This window comes from Trachemys scripta, chromosome 14 (assembly GCF_013100865.1).
Source record: "Trachemys scripta elegans isolate TJP31775 chromosome 14, CAS_Tse_1.0, whole genome shotgun sequence".
Taxonomy (NCBI): domain Eukaryota; kingdom Metazoa; phylum Chordata; order Testudines; family Emydidae; genus Trachemys; species Trachemys scripta.
Window position 1 is genome coordinate 11,844,321 of NC_048311.1, and position 17,323 is coordinate 11,861,643.

Here is a 17,323-nt window from a genome sequence, read left to right on the forward strand (position 1 = left end):
CCACAGCCAGCTACTGTTTAAGGCGCAAGGTTCAAGTAGTATACTTAAGGCTATGATTTAGTCACAGAGGTTGTGAATCCGTGACTTCCAGCGACCTCTGACTTCAGCCTGCGGTGGTCAAGAGCTGCAGGGCCCCCACCACCTGCAGGGGCAGGGAGCTGTGGGGTACCCCGCCGCCTCTGAAGCTCCAAGCCGCTGAGGGTGGCAGGGGGACGCCCGACCTCCCAGCCAAGGTGGGGGAAACCCTGGGCTCCCAGCTGACATGTGAGGTCGGGGCACCCACAGCTCCCAGCCCCCAAGGGCAGCAGGGGACCCCTAGAGCTGCAGGGGTACTCAGGAGCCCCCAGCTGCTGCAGGCGGCTCCTAGCCCCTGCACAGCTGCCCCACTTCAAGTGGTGTGGGGACCTGCAGATCCCCATTTTGTCAGATATTTTTAGTAAAAGTCACAGACAGGTCACAGTTTCCATTAATTTTTCTTTTTTGCCGTGATCTGTCCATGACTTTTACTAAAAATATCTGTGATAATCTTAGCTTTAGTTATACTAGATACTAGCAGTTCTTTGTTTTAAGGAATGTGACTAAGGATGGAGCTGTCCAGTATAATCACACTCTTCTAGTAATGGTATATGCCACACTATTGGGTAAATATATGTAAGTTATTACATCAAATATACAGAGAAGAGGCGGAGCCCCACTGCTGGAGCTAATTGATATTCACCATGGAAGTGTAAACATTACAGACTGTTTTCTTCAGGCTTTTATCGTGTGTTGATTTGGCCAATGGTTTGGCATTCTGCCCAGTCTGAGTGTGTGGTACAGTACAGATTTGGCACTTCCTGCCAACATGCTCTGTGACTTGCTGAAACTGAAATACTGCCAGCCGATTGCCAGTCAGGGACTCAATTATGGCGCTGCAAAACCCTTAGAATCATAGAAATGTAGAACTGGAAAAGGCCTTGAAAGGTCATTGAGTCCAGTCCCCCGCCTTCACAGCAGAACCAAGTACCGTCCCTGACAGATACCGTCCCGTGGTCTGCTCTGGTCCAGAGTTTGTGATCTGGAAGTCATTCACCTGAAATACTGCGGTTATGCAACAGCTGCTGAACCAACAAGTCTGTTGCAATATGAAGAGTGATTTCAGAATAAAGCCAGCTGTTTTCTTTTCATACCTCAGATCTCTGATCATTAATTACTCTTTCAAGCCCAAGGAGTAATGGAACTTCACTGCTCAAGCACTAAAAATGACAAATTCAGAATACATAAGAACCGAACAGGGTGCTAGGATTAGATTTGTAACTTACACTTTAGGTGTTCTCCTGCCCCAGAGAGCAGTTGATAGAATATATGAAATGTTCGTTCATCTTTGGCCTGACGAACAGCACGAGACTTTTCCAACAAATCTGATCATGAATAGTCAAGGATCTTAAATTGCATTGTGCATCTTTTCATGAAAAATTCAAAACATAAAATTGCACAAAGTGGGCTACATTAACAGCAGAATTATCATAAGCTAAGTTTGGTGCTTGCTGTGTTGGATTTACACCCTCAAGAAGTGACAAACAATTATGATTCTTTTAACACATGTAACACAAGATCTCGTCCTTTCTATTCATTTTTTGCAGGAGACATATGAAAGCCTATTGCGAGGATCAGATAGGGATTTTTTTAGGAAGCTCTTAAATTCCCCCCCCCCCCCCCCATGTGTTAATTTAGTAGTTAATTGGGGTTTGAGGCCTCCACTGCCAGGTCCTTTGCTTTGCTTGTTGCACAATTACAAGAAATGTTCTAATGTTACTCTCACGTACATAAAAGGAACACTAAAACTAGAATTAATTTTCATTATAACAACTTTCCTTACTCCCTTCTTCTGTATTTGTTGTAAGGTCTTTTCAAGAGGGAAAAATCCTTTCTTGAAAATCTCTTAAATGACATCCGAAGAAGTGGGCTGTAGTCCACGAAAGCTTATGCTCTAATACATTTGTTAGTCTCTAAGGTGCCACAAGTACTCCTGTTCTTTTTGCGGATACAGACTAACACGGCTGCTACTCTGAAACCTGTCTTAAATGACAAACATCCTCATTGGAGTCAGTCAGTTTATGTGGTAGCTCTCAGGTTCTGGTAAAGTCTATCACTTGTCTTCTAAAACAAAAGTTGCACATAAAGGGGGAAAAGAGCTTTATATATATATAAAAAAAAAAAGACAGGAAAATGCAGCTTCTCTCTCTGGTGATTAAAATTTAGTTACTGGAAGATCATAGGCACAGCACATAATCCAGTTAGCCCCTCCTGAACCACGCTCCTATTAGATAAAAGGAAAAGAGATGGGAAAACAGTAGGAGGAATAAGGCGGGGGGGGAAAGGGGGCACTGACACTGCAGCAAGGAAAGGGGTCATCTGGCATCTCTTCCTTATCTGATCTGTAAGAACATATTTGAGGATCCAAAAAGGCCAGAGTTATAAATCCCCAGGTACCAGAACATGGCAATGATCACCATGATGGTGATATTAGTTGAAAGAATGAAGATACCAATACTGTCTAGCTGAATAAGTTACCAATTATTCCTCGGAAGTGTCCAAAAAGAGGGACAGGGAGAAGACACCATCAGACGCGCTCAACCAATATAAATTTGATAGTTCACATAGACACTTCTTCTCATCTTAAGAAAATTCTGGTGTCTCAACAATTTTGTAAGTTCACCCCAAGCCTTTAAAAGTCTCAATCGGAAATTTAAGCTTTAGTTTAAACCCACTCAGTTAAAATAGTTTTGGGGCTCCATTTTATAATCTCTCAGCAACTTTATTTAATCAGGTTTCAAAACACAGTCAAATTAAAAGTTTGAGTTTGTAATTCCAGCAAATTAACTTCTTTGGTGCTGGTTAGCTTTCCCTAATGTGAAAGCAACCACCACCACCTACAATGGACAAGTTGGGATCCTAAAGAAACCATGCTTTCAATCAATGAGTCTTTCAAAAAAAGTGTACAGCTGAAACCTCAAATTCCATTAAAAAAAAAAGCTTCTGTATGGCACTTGTCGTTTCAAAAATGTTTTTAAAAGTTAGTGTTTACACATTCTCTCACTTTAAAGAGTTTAATAGTATTTAAACAGTTTCTAAATTTCAAAGTTTGTGCAAATGGAGAGGTTGCTTCATACAGGATGCTGGACATAGATTAATTCCTTTCATTTTTCTATACTGAAATGAAGTGCAATACAAGTTTGTTTTATAAAGGATACAGGTAACCTATCAAATTAGCCCAGTAATGTACCATCTGGAACAAACCTAACTTCTCTCTACTGGACACTAAATCCTCCAATTTTCATGAATTGAAACAAAATAATTCCGCTCAGCTATTTAGACAATAAGCCTGGATTTTTACAGATATTTAGAGTTGTAACGCCTACCTGATTTAAGAGCCATACTGATTTAGGCACTGGAGCCTTAATCCCATTCCTCCAGAGAGCACACTCAACTCTGAGACTAACACCCTGATTTTTTTTATTACAATGCAATGAGAGCAACTTTCAACAAAACAAAATGGAATACTACAAACAAGTGTTCATCTGGAAGTATGGAAGAAATAGGAATCAAGACCATTCAGCAAAAACTGAATCATTAGACTTCATATAACTACATCTGTGCAATGCTTTTTGTTAACAAAAACGAGACAGAAGTTGGCCTTGCAGGCCCCCACCCCCTCCCCCCGCATGCGCTGCCTATGCAACCCAAACAAGACTAAAATCATGCTTGTGACAATGGGTACACACGCATGGCAGAGATCAGTTGATTAAGGTGATGCAATTTTCCACAGTGTCACTTTATGGAGTACTGGCTTACCTTAATTGGTTTTTCCAATAAACACCACCCAGTCATACCTTCAGAACAGTCAAAATCTAGCAGATTTCAAACAAAGTATTACATTTTCTGAAAACTTATTTCAGAGTAAAAAGGAAATTCTCAGACTTCTTGATAGTATGATAAACTGTTTTGAAACAAAGGGAGGATTGGGAGTCAAAGAAAGCATTCACACTATGATACCTTATGTCACTAGGTTCACTAAATGTTATTTCCTGCAAATGTGTTAACGCTGCATTACAAAGAAGTCTAAGCAATACACGAAGTTGGAGAGACAAAAGGCTGAGTGAGTCACTTCATATTTTAACGGACATTGCACTGCTGAAGCAGGATACAGGTCTCGATGTTGGCCCCAACAATATAACCCGTAACATCGAAGTTAATTCTAATGAACTTGCCCTGGAAAAGAAACAAAAAAAAATAACTTTGTTTTTAGCAACTGAAAAAAAAGTTGTCCATATTAAAACATCTTTCCCATTTAAAAAGGCATACAGTAGAACCTCAGAGTTACGAGCATCTCGGGAATGGAGAATGTTCATAACTCTGAACAAAAAACATTGTGTTTGTTCTTTCAAAAGTTTACAATTCAACATTGACTTAATACAGCTTTGAAACTTTACTAGGCAAAAGAAAAATGCTGCTTTCCCTTTATTTGAGTAGTTTGCGTTTGACACAATACTCTAGTGTATTTGCTTTCCCTCTCCCCCCGCCCACCCTTGCTGGTGCCTGATTGTGTACTTTTGGTTCCAAATGAGGTGTATGTTGACTGATCAGTTTGTAACGCTGATGTTCATAACATTGAAATTCTACTGTATTAGGTAACATTTGCATCAGTCTTAATAGGTGATAAGTGTTTAATACAGATAATAGTGGCAAGATATCATTCGTTCACACCATTCATACACATTCAGTTGTATTCCATTAAAATACTGCAATCTACTATAAGGTGCGATGTACTGTAAAGAGACACTGCAGTTTTTCAGAAGCTCAAAATAAGGTGAGTGTGTAACCTAGATAGGCACCTTTTATATGGTTATGAAAGAAAGCTTTTACTAAAAAGTCATTTAATTTTAATGTTGATGAAAGGTACTGAGTTGAAAGGTTGGCAACAGCAGTATAAACTTTCTCCTGAATGTGTCTCCATCCTGACTTGAAGGCACACCTCCAGTGGAGCGAATTCATTCTCTGCACCCATTCAAGTCACTCTGACAAGGTCATATCTACACTAGGGAAAGAAAAAAGGTGTAATTTTTAAAATGAGATGGCTTTTCATAAATCCCGAGTTTAGACAAGATAGGTGATAGTTTGACCTCTACGCAACTGTTCAAGATGAAACCACCACTTGCCTTGTCTACACTAGTTTTACAATGAGATGTGCCATCTTGTTGGCAATAAAACACATTTTCCTAGTATCAGGACATGTCTACATTAAGTCAGTGGACGGTACAGAGTGCAACCTAGAGATGTGCCAAGTAGAAACTAGATTGAGATGACCAAATCCTTTGATATTGCATCTGCCATTCACATTGCACATGCCACACATGGAGATAAAAACCTCAGTGTGTCACGTGCGCCATCCAGTACCCCTAACATTATGGATTGCTTAGAAAGTCTAAAGTATGCACAGACTGGCATGCTTATGTGTTTGGTTATCTTATTGCTCTATTGTACAGTTTAAGTGGTTACAGGAAGAGTTATAGCACTGAGAATAAACAATGCAACTCCAGTTAGGGACCTTATCTTCAAGTTGTCTAAATCTGTGTTCCGATGTCTAACTTTCAGACATACATGCATGAAAACTGGGCCTAGAAGTACTGCAAAACAATGTCCTATTCACATTTAAGTTTACTTCAAAGCCCCCAAAAATATGCCACTGTGCTCTGTTACTCATACAAAAAATTGTGGTTAAACTGGGAGAACTTCGGCCTCCACAACTGTGAATTTAGCACTGAAGCTTATTTTAAAATGTATGAAAGATGTGCTAACTGTTAAGGGCCAGAGTTTGCTCTTAGACTTATCCCAGATATCATTGCACAGAAGATCAGCATACTCCATAAGCTCACTTTGGCATGATGGATGGTGAACATATCTGTTTCTTTCATTAGGAAAAATATACAGCTTTCTGGAAATGTTAAGAATAAAAAGATGAATGAACTGACTTCTTGTTTAATTTATGTCAAAACAGATTAGATAGTCTGTACCACACTAGTAAGTCTACAGTGACAGCTTTTTGAAACTTAAGAGTAGATTCCACACCATCTGCTATAAGAACAGAATATTCCAGATATGCCACTTAAATTTGAAAGCGCAGAAATACTATGAGTAGACTCGAGTCACTGATATTTAAGCAATAACTGAAAAAGCAGAACCTTCAAACCAGTGACTAGATGATAGGCTGTGCATTACTGAATTTATCAAACAACCAAGTGAACAAATAAAGGCTACTGGATCACAATGTATTTTCCAATTTGACAACTAGCTTAGTTCTGTTTACAACATACACAAGCAAAAAAGATGGCAAGAGACCTGTTCTGTGATGTCTGCAATCCCAAATTTGATTAAAACCACAACAAAAAGACTATAATGGGTAAAAAGATAGGGAAGTTGGGATTTTAATTCCTGGTATACTATCTAACATAAGAACTGTATATTTTGTAGGAGTGTAGACCTGACAGCCTCACTACAGTATGGTCTGCTATTAAATTTCAGAAAGATGGGAAAGGCTGCTGGTTTGTGTGTTACGTAACAAGGCACTGCACTTCAAATCTAGAGATAAGAGAATTCATACTGCATTCTTCCCTTTGAGGGAGGATTGCTGTCATTTCCTTTTAAATCCTTATTATTGAAGACTATTGAAGGCACCATCTGGAGTGCATTATACTTACTCCTTTATAAAAATAATGCCAGAGTCACTTGAGTGACTATGTTCACAATGGCAATGCAAACTTAAAGGGGGGAAAAAAATGCAAAACAGATGCTTTACAGCTTTCATAAAAAGTATCTTCATTAAATTAGTAGTCTTCAAAGAATCCAAGAAATAGAATTACAGGGCAGCTGAAATCTGTTGATATTATAAAGTTTATATCCAACACATCTGAATACCAACCATTACTGTAAATAATGTGGTTTTAAGAATTCTCAAACTTGCATTTTTGTGGTGCCCTTCCTAGCTTCTGATTGATAGGAACTATTTAAAGGATCTAACCAAACAGTAAAGGCCATAAAGCTGTTCAAACTGAATTCTTACTCAAAACTTCACCCCCGATTTTGTAAGACGGATATAAAAGTTCTATTTGCTCTGTAAAATTTAGTTTACACTTTAGCAAGAGCACAGCTTCTTTAATCAAATCCAGTTTTATTTTATATATTAAGAAGAGTTCCTATCCATGCGTTGCCCTACCAGTTTGTAAAGTATAAGTGTAAAACCAAAGAAAGTGCTTTTCCTCTCCCCTATTGATATTTGAAAGGCCTATAAAAACAGAAGGTCACATGGGAAACATTTTTAACTGACTACACGAGTGCTCTATGCATTTAACAAGACAACTCTCCAATCTTTCAATCATAATCTTAGATTTTATTCAACAGCAAGTGAAAAATCCACACAGAAGTATGATTTTTGTTTTTAAGTTGATAACCCTTTAAGACTGACACAAACCCATACAATTCTAAACCAAGTTGATAGCAAAGCTGGATATTCAGTCATAACCAATTGGTGTCTTATAGCTATTCCTCCCCTTCTCTCTCTCACAACTTTAATTAGCTGCTATGGGCTCTCAAATGATATGCAGTTTGGTAATTCACTAACTACGCTGTACACAAGCCACAGTTCAGGTCTATTGTGTAATTACTAACTTGTGTCATAGGCTATGTGCAGGACAGACTGCCATCTGGGGAAAGTTTACCACTACGCATCTCATGTAAACAGCACAACTGTCTACTCATGGATAGATGAGCCTACGAGTTTCGTATTAAAGCAAGTGTTTGCCTAACACCACATTGTGACCATAGTATCTCTAGTAAATTAAATATGCTGGATACAGCATTGGAATAAGACTTCAAAGTTTCAGTATACAAACTTCAGTTGAATTCAAGAAGGTAGAGTGTAAAGGAAACTTCCAATACCAATAAGGTAGGTTCTCACAAACAGAGAGCTAGCCTACGAGTAGATAAAATGTATATTTTTGTGAACAAACATCCAGGTTTTGGTCTTTTTTTTTTTTTTTTTAAACTTACAAAACGGGAAGAGTTGTCATTTTTCACAGTCTTTGCATTCCCAAAGGATTCCAGAATGGGATTCGCCTGCAGAAGCTGACGTTCCAGCTCCCCCTAAAAAAAACCACACAAACACAAAAGCAAACTTATATGAAAACCATGTGTATGTCAGACTGTCCCTGATTCTGTTTCCCTTCTGATCATTTTACCCCAGGTGCCTGACAAGATCTTCAAACACATTGCCTCTTATTTGTTTGATTCCTTGCTCTGTTGACACTTCACTGGAAAAGAGAAGATGGCATCTATTGTATAGAAAAGTGACTGAGCTTGGGTGGGCTGATGTTAAAAACACTGAACATAAAAAGGTGAATTCAAGTTCAGGGCAAATGAATTAGGCACAGAAGTCAGAATAAAGCCCGTATGCTATTTTTGCAGGGGAAAAATAATTTGACAAAGTAATGAATAATCTTTGGATTTCTGTGTAAGTTGTTTCTGCAAATTAGAGCTTTAGGACTGTTGATGATCAGTATCTAAACCAGGATCATATAGGACAGCAGGTGCTTAAGCATACACCATCAGTCAGCAAGCTGTTGAGTCTCATAGCTAACTGGAGATTTTGGACAAAATTTGTGGTACTTCCATATATTTTGAGCTGGAGTAAGGAGGACACAAATGGCATAAGTGAAGTTGAATAATGCCAAATTGTAAGATTAATTATTTTCAAACTTAAAAAGTCAACATATGCTGTACCTCGCTGTACTATTATTTATGACATCCAATTGTTTTAAAGCTTGCTGCCTATTAAAAGATCTGACTAGTATAACCAGGTCTGTGCTGCATCCATGAGCCCATAAAAGTAGCAAGTGTGTGGGAAGATGTGATACTATTTCCTTGCCCAGAAAGATGGGAACAAAAAGTGGAATTGTGTCTCTGGAATGCAATCACAAAATTAGTGTTCATAAATCTGCTTTTTCCAATCATTTACCATTTATAGCACACGGAGGAGTAAAACTCCTGGACTGAATGAACAACTGACAATGAGAGACATCACACACCTTTGTTAGTCCTTACATATGTCAATGATTACACGAACTATTTTTTAAAACTCACTTTGATGAATGCCTGTTAGAGGCTTTTATTTTTAAGTTGTAACATATATCAGATTTGCTGAAAACTGATTCCTGCTTGTTCTTGATCTGTTACTTGACCTCAGGTAGACTGCTCAAAGTTTGATCCACTTCAAAAACAGATTTCCTTTCTAACTGTATATCTTTTGAATTCTAGAGTTCCTAAAAAAATTCAGAGTATTCTCCCAGACTAACCACTGAACATTTACAAAGGACACACACAAATATTGTACTCCGTTCCCAGTGTTTTAGAAAGAAAAAAAAGTGTTCCTCAACACTGTACCAACAAAACAGAAACCAACTTGGAGAAAAATGTTTAGCACCCTACTCAATGTAGTGGTTGTAATACTAGTCTCTTTTTTATATACACTGTAAATCGATTGTTCAGAATCTTTGATCCATACAAGGTAGTGGGCAGCATCTTGTTCACGTTTTTGCGCCTTCATCGTTAGCAGATGTCAGGGACAGTTAGACAGAGAAGCCTGCTCACCTGTTTGTATTCAGCATGAAACAGACTAAATTAAATATGTGAAATAAAGTAAGCCAACACCTTTCACAAAAGGATGCACACAAGTTGTTGTTCATTGAAGCTCACTGATATTTCAGGTTCTACTTAGCCTGGAAACAACAGATATTGGTTTCAAAATTTTGACCTAATGACAGCACACTGCGTTACCACTGAACAGACGGGTATTACAGACCAGTGCTGTACATACTTCAAAGTCTACCTAAGAGAAACCAAAGTAAAAATATTGGAAGCACAAAGAAATGGTTTGGTCTGATAAGGGGAAACATTTGCATTATATATAAATTTCAGAATGACCTGAAATGCAATAGCCTCCAATTTGGTTTGGAGAGACTATATTGACACTTATTTATGGAGAGTGGTTGATCTCTGTTCAGGGGATTTTGAATGTTTGAAGTACACAGATTGGGAAAACTGTTAAGTTCTAATTCTGCTTTCTACTGATTTGTCACTGTTCTTTACCAATCAGGATAGGAGTGGTGAGGAATGGTAAAGAGGAGAAACTTGATTACAGCCTAAAAAGCTAGAATGTTTTTTCCTAGTTGAAGTTTTTGGTATTCATGACTAGATAAGAAGGAACTTATCACAGATTACTAAACAACTCACTCATACTTAAGTATTCTCTTCATTAAATTTTAAAATAGTTTTAAATTATAGACTAAAAATTCATTTAATTTTATGAAATCAATTATCCTATTCAGAAACATTCCACAGAGATTTTAGAATGAAGGCAAGATTGGGCTAGATTCCTGTACTTATACAGTCAAATAGATCTTGGAAAAAGCAGCATCAAGATATTGTGAAAAGTGAAGTCATGCAATAATTCATGCAGATCAATAAAGCAATGTTAGAGCAAGGACAAGAGATACTGTTATCTCAGTTTTAGAAAACCAGCATCCCAGTGATTTGGTTCATTGTGAAATCTGGGTGAGAGACAGGGAGCTACATGCTACTCACATACAACAGGGATCCACTCTGTAGTTCAAAATGACAGTGAAACAAAATGTTAATGGTTATGATTTATGCAATATACCAACAATTCCGGATTAGAATTTAAAATACTCCTATTGACACATTTAAAATATGAACATAATTTGACATTTTTTTAATCCTGATGTGAACAGGTCCATTGGCAAAAAAAGCAATCCATCTAAACATTATTCATTAGTTTCTGGTTTTACAACAAAGAAACACTTGAGTAAAGACTTCAAGTAAAATTTCAGAATTGCTCATGTCCTGTTGATTTTCAATGAGATTTAGGCACTTAAATACCTATGTATTTTGAAAGTGAGACTTAGGTGCTTTTGAAAATGTTACCTTTATCTAACCCTGGTGACCATGATAGACACACCCTTACTTCCTGAAAGCAGTGATTAGAGCAGTGGTTCTCAAACTTTTGTATTGGTGACCCCTTTCACACAGCAAGCCTATGAGTGTGACCCCCCTTATAAATTAAAAACTCTTTTTTTATATTTAACACTATTATAAATGCCAGAGGCAAAGTGGGGTTTGGGGTGGAGGCTGACAGCTCACAACCCTCCAAGTAATAACCTTGTGACCCTCTGAGGGGTCACAACCCCCAGTTCGAGAACCCCTGGATTAGAGAGTGTATACTTTGTCTGGTGTGCTTTTCCCTCTGCATTAGGGAGTCCTAACTTTACCCTTAACTCCCCATTTCTGCTAATTAAAGCAGTAGAGATCACAGCACTTTCTGTAGATAGGAGTCTAGACAGCCCCACTGACAGCTCAGCAGTGCTCCATCACATCATAAGAACGGGGAAGGGTTAAACCTCAATCATTGTTGCTTGCCTACCCCTTCCTCTGTCAGGAATCAGAGAGCATCATCCTCATGACAATTCCGGACAGCCTGAGAAACAAGAGTAGCTCAAGCACACTCTGAAGATTTCAATCCATACAGGATTGAGCAGCCACTAAGCTGTTGGGTCAGGTTATAGTACATCATGGCAGAGTTTGCACTTTAGAGGAAGTCTTGGTTTTCCCACACCCTGTCCTGTTGTGAAGAATATCATATCAATGTGTAACCTGAGTGGCTATAAAACATTCAAGCACCCAAGCTTTTAGGATTAATGTGCATTTAATTTCCATTAGTTTAAATTTAAATAATGTCTTTATCACATCACTTAATAATGCCAAAGCATTCTGCATTAAAATCTCCACAGTACATTTACCAAGGGCACACAGTGAGGTGGAGGATTTAAATTGGTGGTAAAGATGGAGCTTTTGCTTCTGGACCGATTAGGGTTGCCAACCCTACAGGATTGGCCTGGGGACTCCTGGAATCAGCATCTATCTCCCAGTGACTATTGAAAGCAATCCCGAAAATTTTAATAATGCTATTTTCTTAAAATATCCTATGTCATGTTGGGCGGGGGGGGGGGGGGGGAATCGATCTCCTGGAATAGCTTCAATCATTGTTGGCAACTCTAGGACAGATAGATACCAGATTTTATCCTGGAGCATCGCAAGCTAGTTTAATTCAAAGTCTGTACCAGTCGGTTCTTTTGTACAAAAATGAATAATACATTTTGCTAAGATTACTTAACTGTATACCTGTCCTAGTCTGTCACCACTTCACGATAAACATGCCGCCAAATTAGTAGTATACAGACATTTAAAATTGATCGCTCATCTCGTCATACAAAAAAACAGTTGGAAAAATACGAATTAATCCATATAAACTTAGAAGCATAAAGAAAAACACTTGCCTGATGTTTCACGGGTTTAGGTGATTCGGGCTGTTCATTGCAAACAAACAAATGCAAGTGTTAGCAAGTCCGCATTTTTCCAGCTGCAAGCTATACTCCATGTTAATTATACATGTTAGTTCAACCAAACACTCAGTTCATGGAAGTGGTTTTACCCAGTTACTGTAGCTAGAAGCAGAACTATTGTATTTCATTTGTCATTTCCTACTAAATTTTCTTATGCATATTCAAAGAACTAATGCCATATGAAGTACACTTGCCAGAAAGTAAGTCTTCCCTCATACATACTGGCATTTATGAGCTAACAGGCAACTGCAGAGGCAAGAATTTAACTAGTTGCTGTATACATATACTTTCTCAGTAATGCCAACTAAAAATATAACTAAAATAAAATTGAGTTGTTCTTTCTCTGCAGGCTTAATCACTGGACATTATATTTGTTCAGCAGTATGGCATTCAGCATCCTTCTAAAGAAGCTCGCCTGGTCCTAAGAGATACCAAGAGAAAGGGTCTGAGCACTTGCTTCTCCCCAACCTCCCCAGAAAGGATGTTTTTGCTGTACAATTCCTTTTTAGAATTAAACGTGCAACCTCCTATCTTGGTCTCACACTAGAAGAGCGGGGGGGAGGGGGAGGAGGGGGTTCAAGAGTCATTTTTCACCCTAGGAGAAAGTGAATATTGTTGGAAGACACTTACTTGGACTTACAGGAAGAAAATGCTGTCAAAATATGAGAGTACTGTGTAGATGTAGTAGAAATTTTCCAAATTTTTATTTTGACAGAAAACAAGATCAATTCTTGGGGAAATTTTTGCAAAATAAAAAAATAAAATCTAATTTTTTTCAGCCAGCTCTAGTACTATGTAAGGCCTGATCCTAAAACCTTTGCTCACAGAGGACACAAAAGGGCTGCAAGTTCAGGCCCTCAAAAATCAAGAGAGACCATTTTAAATCTTACTGTAAAAACAACCCTTGATTACACTAGAATTTTAATAAAATAAAATAAAATAAATAAAATACCAAGCCAAATGCATGCTATGAAATCTACGCCCAAAATTTCCAAAGCACTGAAGAAGTTATTTCATAGCAAGGAAAAAAATGTCTCTAAAGATGTTCTCAAGCAAGCAAGCAAGCTGCTCATTCAGTTTGAGGTTTTGTTCAACTTAAAACATACCATCAGCAAGTCCTATTATCATGCCTCATGATGCAATAGCAACACTATAGACTGGTCTAAACCAAATCTTGAACTGAAATACATTAATACCACTTCACTCTTACATAGCTCTTTATCAGTAAATCTCAAAGGAATTAAATTAAACCATTTTAGTTATTTAGCTACATATCTAAATATGGACAATTATTTTAGAATAGAGGTGGCTAAAGTCCGTTTGTTACCAGCTTTACAAACACTTTTATTCTGAAGCTGGCAACAAACTGACTTTAGCTAAATCAACTTTAGCCACCTTAATTTCAAAGTGTCCACTGATCTGCATAAGCAAAACCCATTTAGTTAAAACCACTGCAAGCCTGTGTGTGGACCAGCCCTATGTTAAAGGCTTGAGACTCCTTTAAAAAAAATAAAAAAAGAAAGAAATTAGTTTTACATTTGGCAAAAACAAATTTTGCCAATTTCTCTTTTCATTAATGCTTCTCACTTGAATTAGATTTATTGAAAGATGTTACTGTACTTAAATAAAATATTCCTGGTCAGGAAGGCCTCCTGCCCTCCTAGTCCCCAAAAGACTCCCTGATCTGGTTAGCTGTTGCAAGCTTATATAGAGCCATGCCCCTAATTCTCCTCCATTTCCCTCCCTCCACCACAAGTTTATAACCTCTGCACTGGCTTTTTAAAATACCATGGAAGCACACAAACATTCTATAAATTTGTCTTTTCTCCATTTTTGGAATTGTATATCAAAAAGCCACATTAAGAGAACATTAATGTTGCAAAATTAAGCCTTCCAAAAAAGGAAACCTGAATTTTGGCATTTCCTATCTATGATCATATAATGAAAGATTGGAGTTACTTTTCCTACAAGTCTCTGTGCTATTCATTGCACAGAATGGACCTGTGCACCTTCTACCCAGCTAGTCCCAGGTCCCCTTGACCTCTTCCAAAAGCTCCTCACCCATCTGTCCTGTCCCCTCTCCCAGCCTCCCATTATTCCCTCCACCAGCTCCCAGTCTGGCCCCCTCTGTGTTCGCTGCTGGCGCATACTCAATAGAGAATAAATGTGCCTGATTTGGAGTCACGGACGGCACAAGAGACAAGCTCCCTGCTTGGAGTTCTGGTGCCTGGCCACCATGTACACGGAAAGTCCCGCTTTGCCCCTGCAGCTCTAGGCTGGAGCGTAGAGTCATAGAAATGTAGGGCCGGAAAGGACTTTAAGAGGTCATCTAGTCCAGCACCCTGTGCTCAGACAGGATTAAGTAAATCGAGAACCACCCTGACATTTAACTTGTTCTTAAATGCCACCAATGAAAAGGATTCTGTGGCCTAAGTAACCTGTTCTAGTGCTTAACTATCCTGATAGATATTAGAAGAAAACTTTCTAACTAACCTAAATCTCCCTTACTGCAAACTAATCAGATTACTTTCTTGTCCTACCCTTGGACATGGAGAACAATTGATCACCGACCTCTTTATAACAACTTTTTACATAGTTAAAGACGGTTACATTCCCCCTTTGTCTTCTCTTGACAATTCTTTCAATCTTTCTCCATAGGTCAGGTTTTCTGCCTTTTATCATTTGTGTTGCTCTCCTCTATCTTGTCCACATCTTTCTTAAAGTGTGGGATCCAGAAGTGGACACAGTACTCCAGCTGAGACCTCGCCAGCACCAAGAAGAGTGGAACAGTTACCTCTCATCTTAATTCAATATGATGCCACATACGACACTCATGTTAATACAACTCAGAATAACATTTGCCTTTATTATAATAGTCCCACACTATTAACTCACTCAATTAGTGGCCCATTGTATATCCCCTTTTCTGCAATACTGCTGCCTAGTCAGCTACTCTCCATTTTGTATTTGAAATTCAATTAAGACAAGTACTACACCTAAGAAGGAAAAAATCAAATACACATTTTATTGATTGCAAACGAATTCTCCAAATTGTCTCAGTCATTTTCAATTCTGTTCCTCTGAAGTGCTTTCAACCCCTTCCAGTGTGCTCAGCTGCTCGATGGGGATACTGCACATGCAGCCTGGCTACCACTAGGAGCAGGAAGGACTGGAGTGTCCTCCATGCAGACTGAACATTCAGAGGTTATTAGGGTGACCAGATGTCCGGTTTTCTACCAGAACACCTGGTCGAAAAGGGACCCTGATGGCTCCAGTCAACAGCCCCATTGGTGGTGCTAAGGGTCCGGTCGGCGGTGCGGCAGAGTTAAGGCAGGCTAGTCCCTACCTGTCCTGGGGGCACCGTGCTGCACCCTGGAAGTGTCCAGCAGGTCTAGCTCCTAGGCGGGGGGGAGGACACAACAGGACTCTGCATGCTGCTGGGGGGGGTGGTGCTTGCGGCCGAGAGCAGCACACGCCACGGAGCCTCCTGTCCACCCCCATCCCATGAGCTGGACCTGCTGGCCGCTTCTAGGGTGCAGCACGGTGCCCCAGGATAGGCAGGCAGCCTGCCTTAGCCTCCCCACTCCACTCCGCTGTGTCACTGACTGGGAGCCGCTTGAGGTAAGCCCAACCCCCAGCCCTGAGCCCCTCCAAACCTGGAGCCCCCTCCTGCATCCCAATCCCCTCACCCCTGGCTCCAGCCCAGAGCCAGCACCTCCAGCCCAAAGCCCTCACCCCAACCCCCTGCCTCAACCCACAGCCCTCTCCCACATTCCGAGTCCCTCAACCCCCACCTGGAGCCCCCTTCCTGCACCCAGGGGGGACAGCGAGCCAGCCACCAGGGAGGGGGAAATGTAGTGAGTGGGGGCGAGGCCTCAGTGTTCGGTTTTGTGCAGTTGGAAAGCTGGCAACCCTAGGTTATAGTTGAACTATAAGTCTCTAAACTCTTTGAAAACAAAATCTGTTTCCAGATGCTTGGTAGGAGCTTGCTAGAGCTTCACCGCTATATCTGAAAAGTCTATCTGCACTGAGCATGCTCCAGCCTCTCAGCTCCCACATACTACCAGACTAAACGTGTGTGCCATCCCCACAGAGCTACCGAGCATGCTGAAGGTCAGGACTTTTCCAACAACTGCAGCTCCTGGCTGCTGTGGGCCAAGGTAGAGCTGGGTACCAAACAAAGAACAAGGAGCCGGTCTCTTCTATGCTCTCTATGGCCTGTCCTGCTGGTGCTCAGGCAGCACAGAGGAGGAAGGAGACGCTCAAATGCAGAGAGAACAAGAGCTGGATGGAGTGGGGAGAGAAAGGAGCTAGAAGAAGAGTAGATTGAGACAAAAAGCCAGGGAGAGCAGACTAGCTGGGCAAGAAGACTGCAAGCCAGGAGAGGGAAGAAAAAGAGAAAGAAGAGATTAGATGAAGATTGGGACTGCAAAAAAGCAGGGGTAGGGAGAAGGCAGGACAAAGTACAGGTTGGAGGGGGAAATGGGCAGAAGGGTCTGTGCCCACCAGAGCACACTCTTCTCCAGAACCTCGAAAGGAACAAGATCCCAGAATCTCACTGTTTTTCTGCTGTTGACAAATATCTATGAAACTCAAAGGCAGAATATACATTTCATCCCCTTTTGGTGCTGGTCCACACAGCAGGTGACACTGCTATTATCAAGTTTCAGAGTAGCAGCCGTGTTAGTCTGTATCTGCAAAAACAGGAGTACTTGTGGCACCTTAGAGACTAAAATTTATTAGAGCATAAGCTTTCGTGGGCTACAGCCTACTTCATCAGATGAAGTAGGCTGTAGCCCACGAAAGCTTATGCT

At 39.9% G+C, this 17,323-nt stretch overlaps 1 protein-coding gene across 6 annotated transcripts in view; it reads right to left on the minus strand.

The window, feature by feature from the left end:
• Positions 1 to 17,323, minus strand: part of MYH10 (myosin heavy chain 10) — a 154,808-nt gene that overhangs the window by 62,515 nt on the left and 74,970 nt on the right. For 4 of the 6 annotated variants that reach the window (XM_034790035.1, XM_034790034.1, XM_034790032.1 and 1 more), the window contains 5 exons: positions 12,444 to 12,473; positions 10,675 to 10,692; positions 8,086 to 8,178; positions 4,188 to 4,251; positions 1,302 to 1,400 (listed from right to left, as the gene is read on the minus strand). In XM_034790035.1, coding sequence (XP_034645926.1) covers positions 1,302 to 1,400; positions 4,188 to 4,251; positions 8,086 to 8,178; positions 10,675 to 10,692; positions 12,444 to 12,473 — 304 coding nt within the window. The remainder of the gene's footprint in view (positions 1 to 1,301; positions 1,401 to 4,187; positions 4,252 to 8,085; positions 8,179 to 10,674; positions 10,693 to 12,443; positions 12,474 to 17,323) is intronic. The other 2 variants (XM_034790036.1, XM_034790037.1) reach the window with 2 other exon arrangements.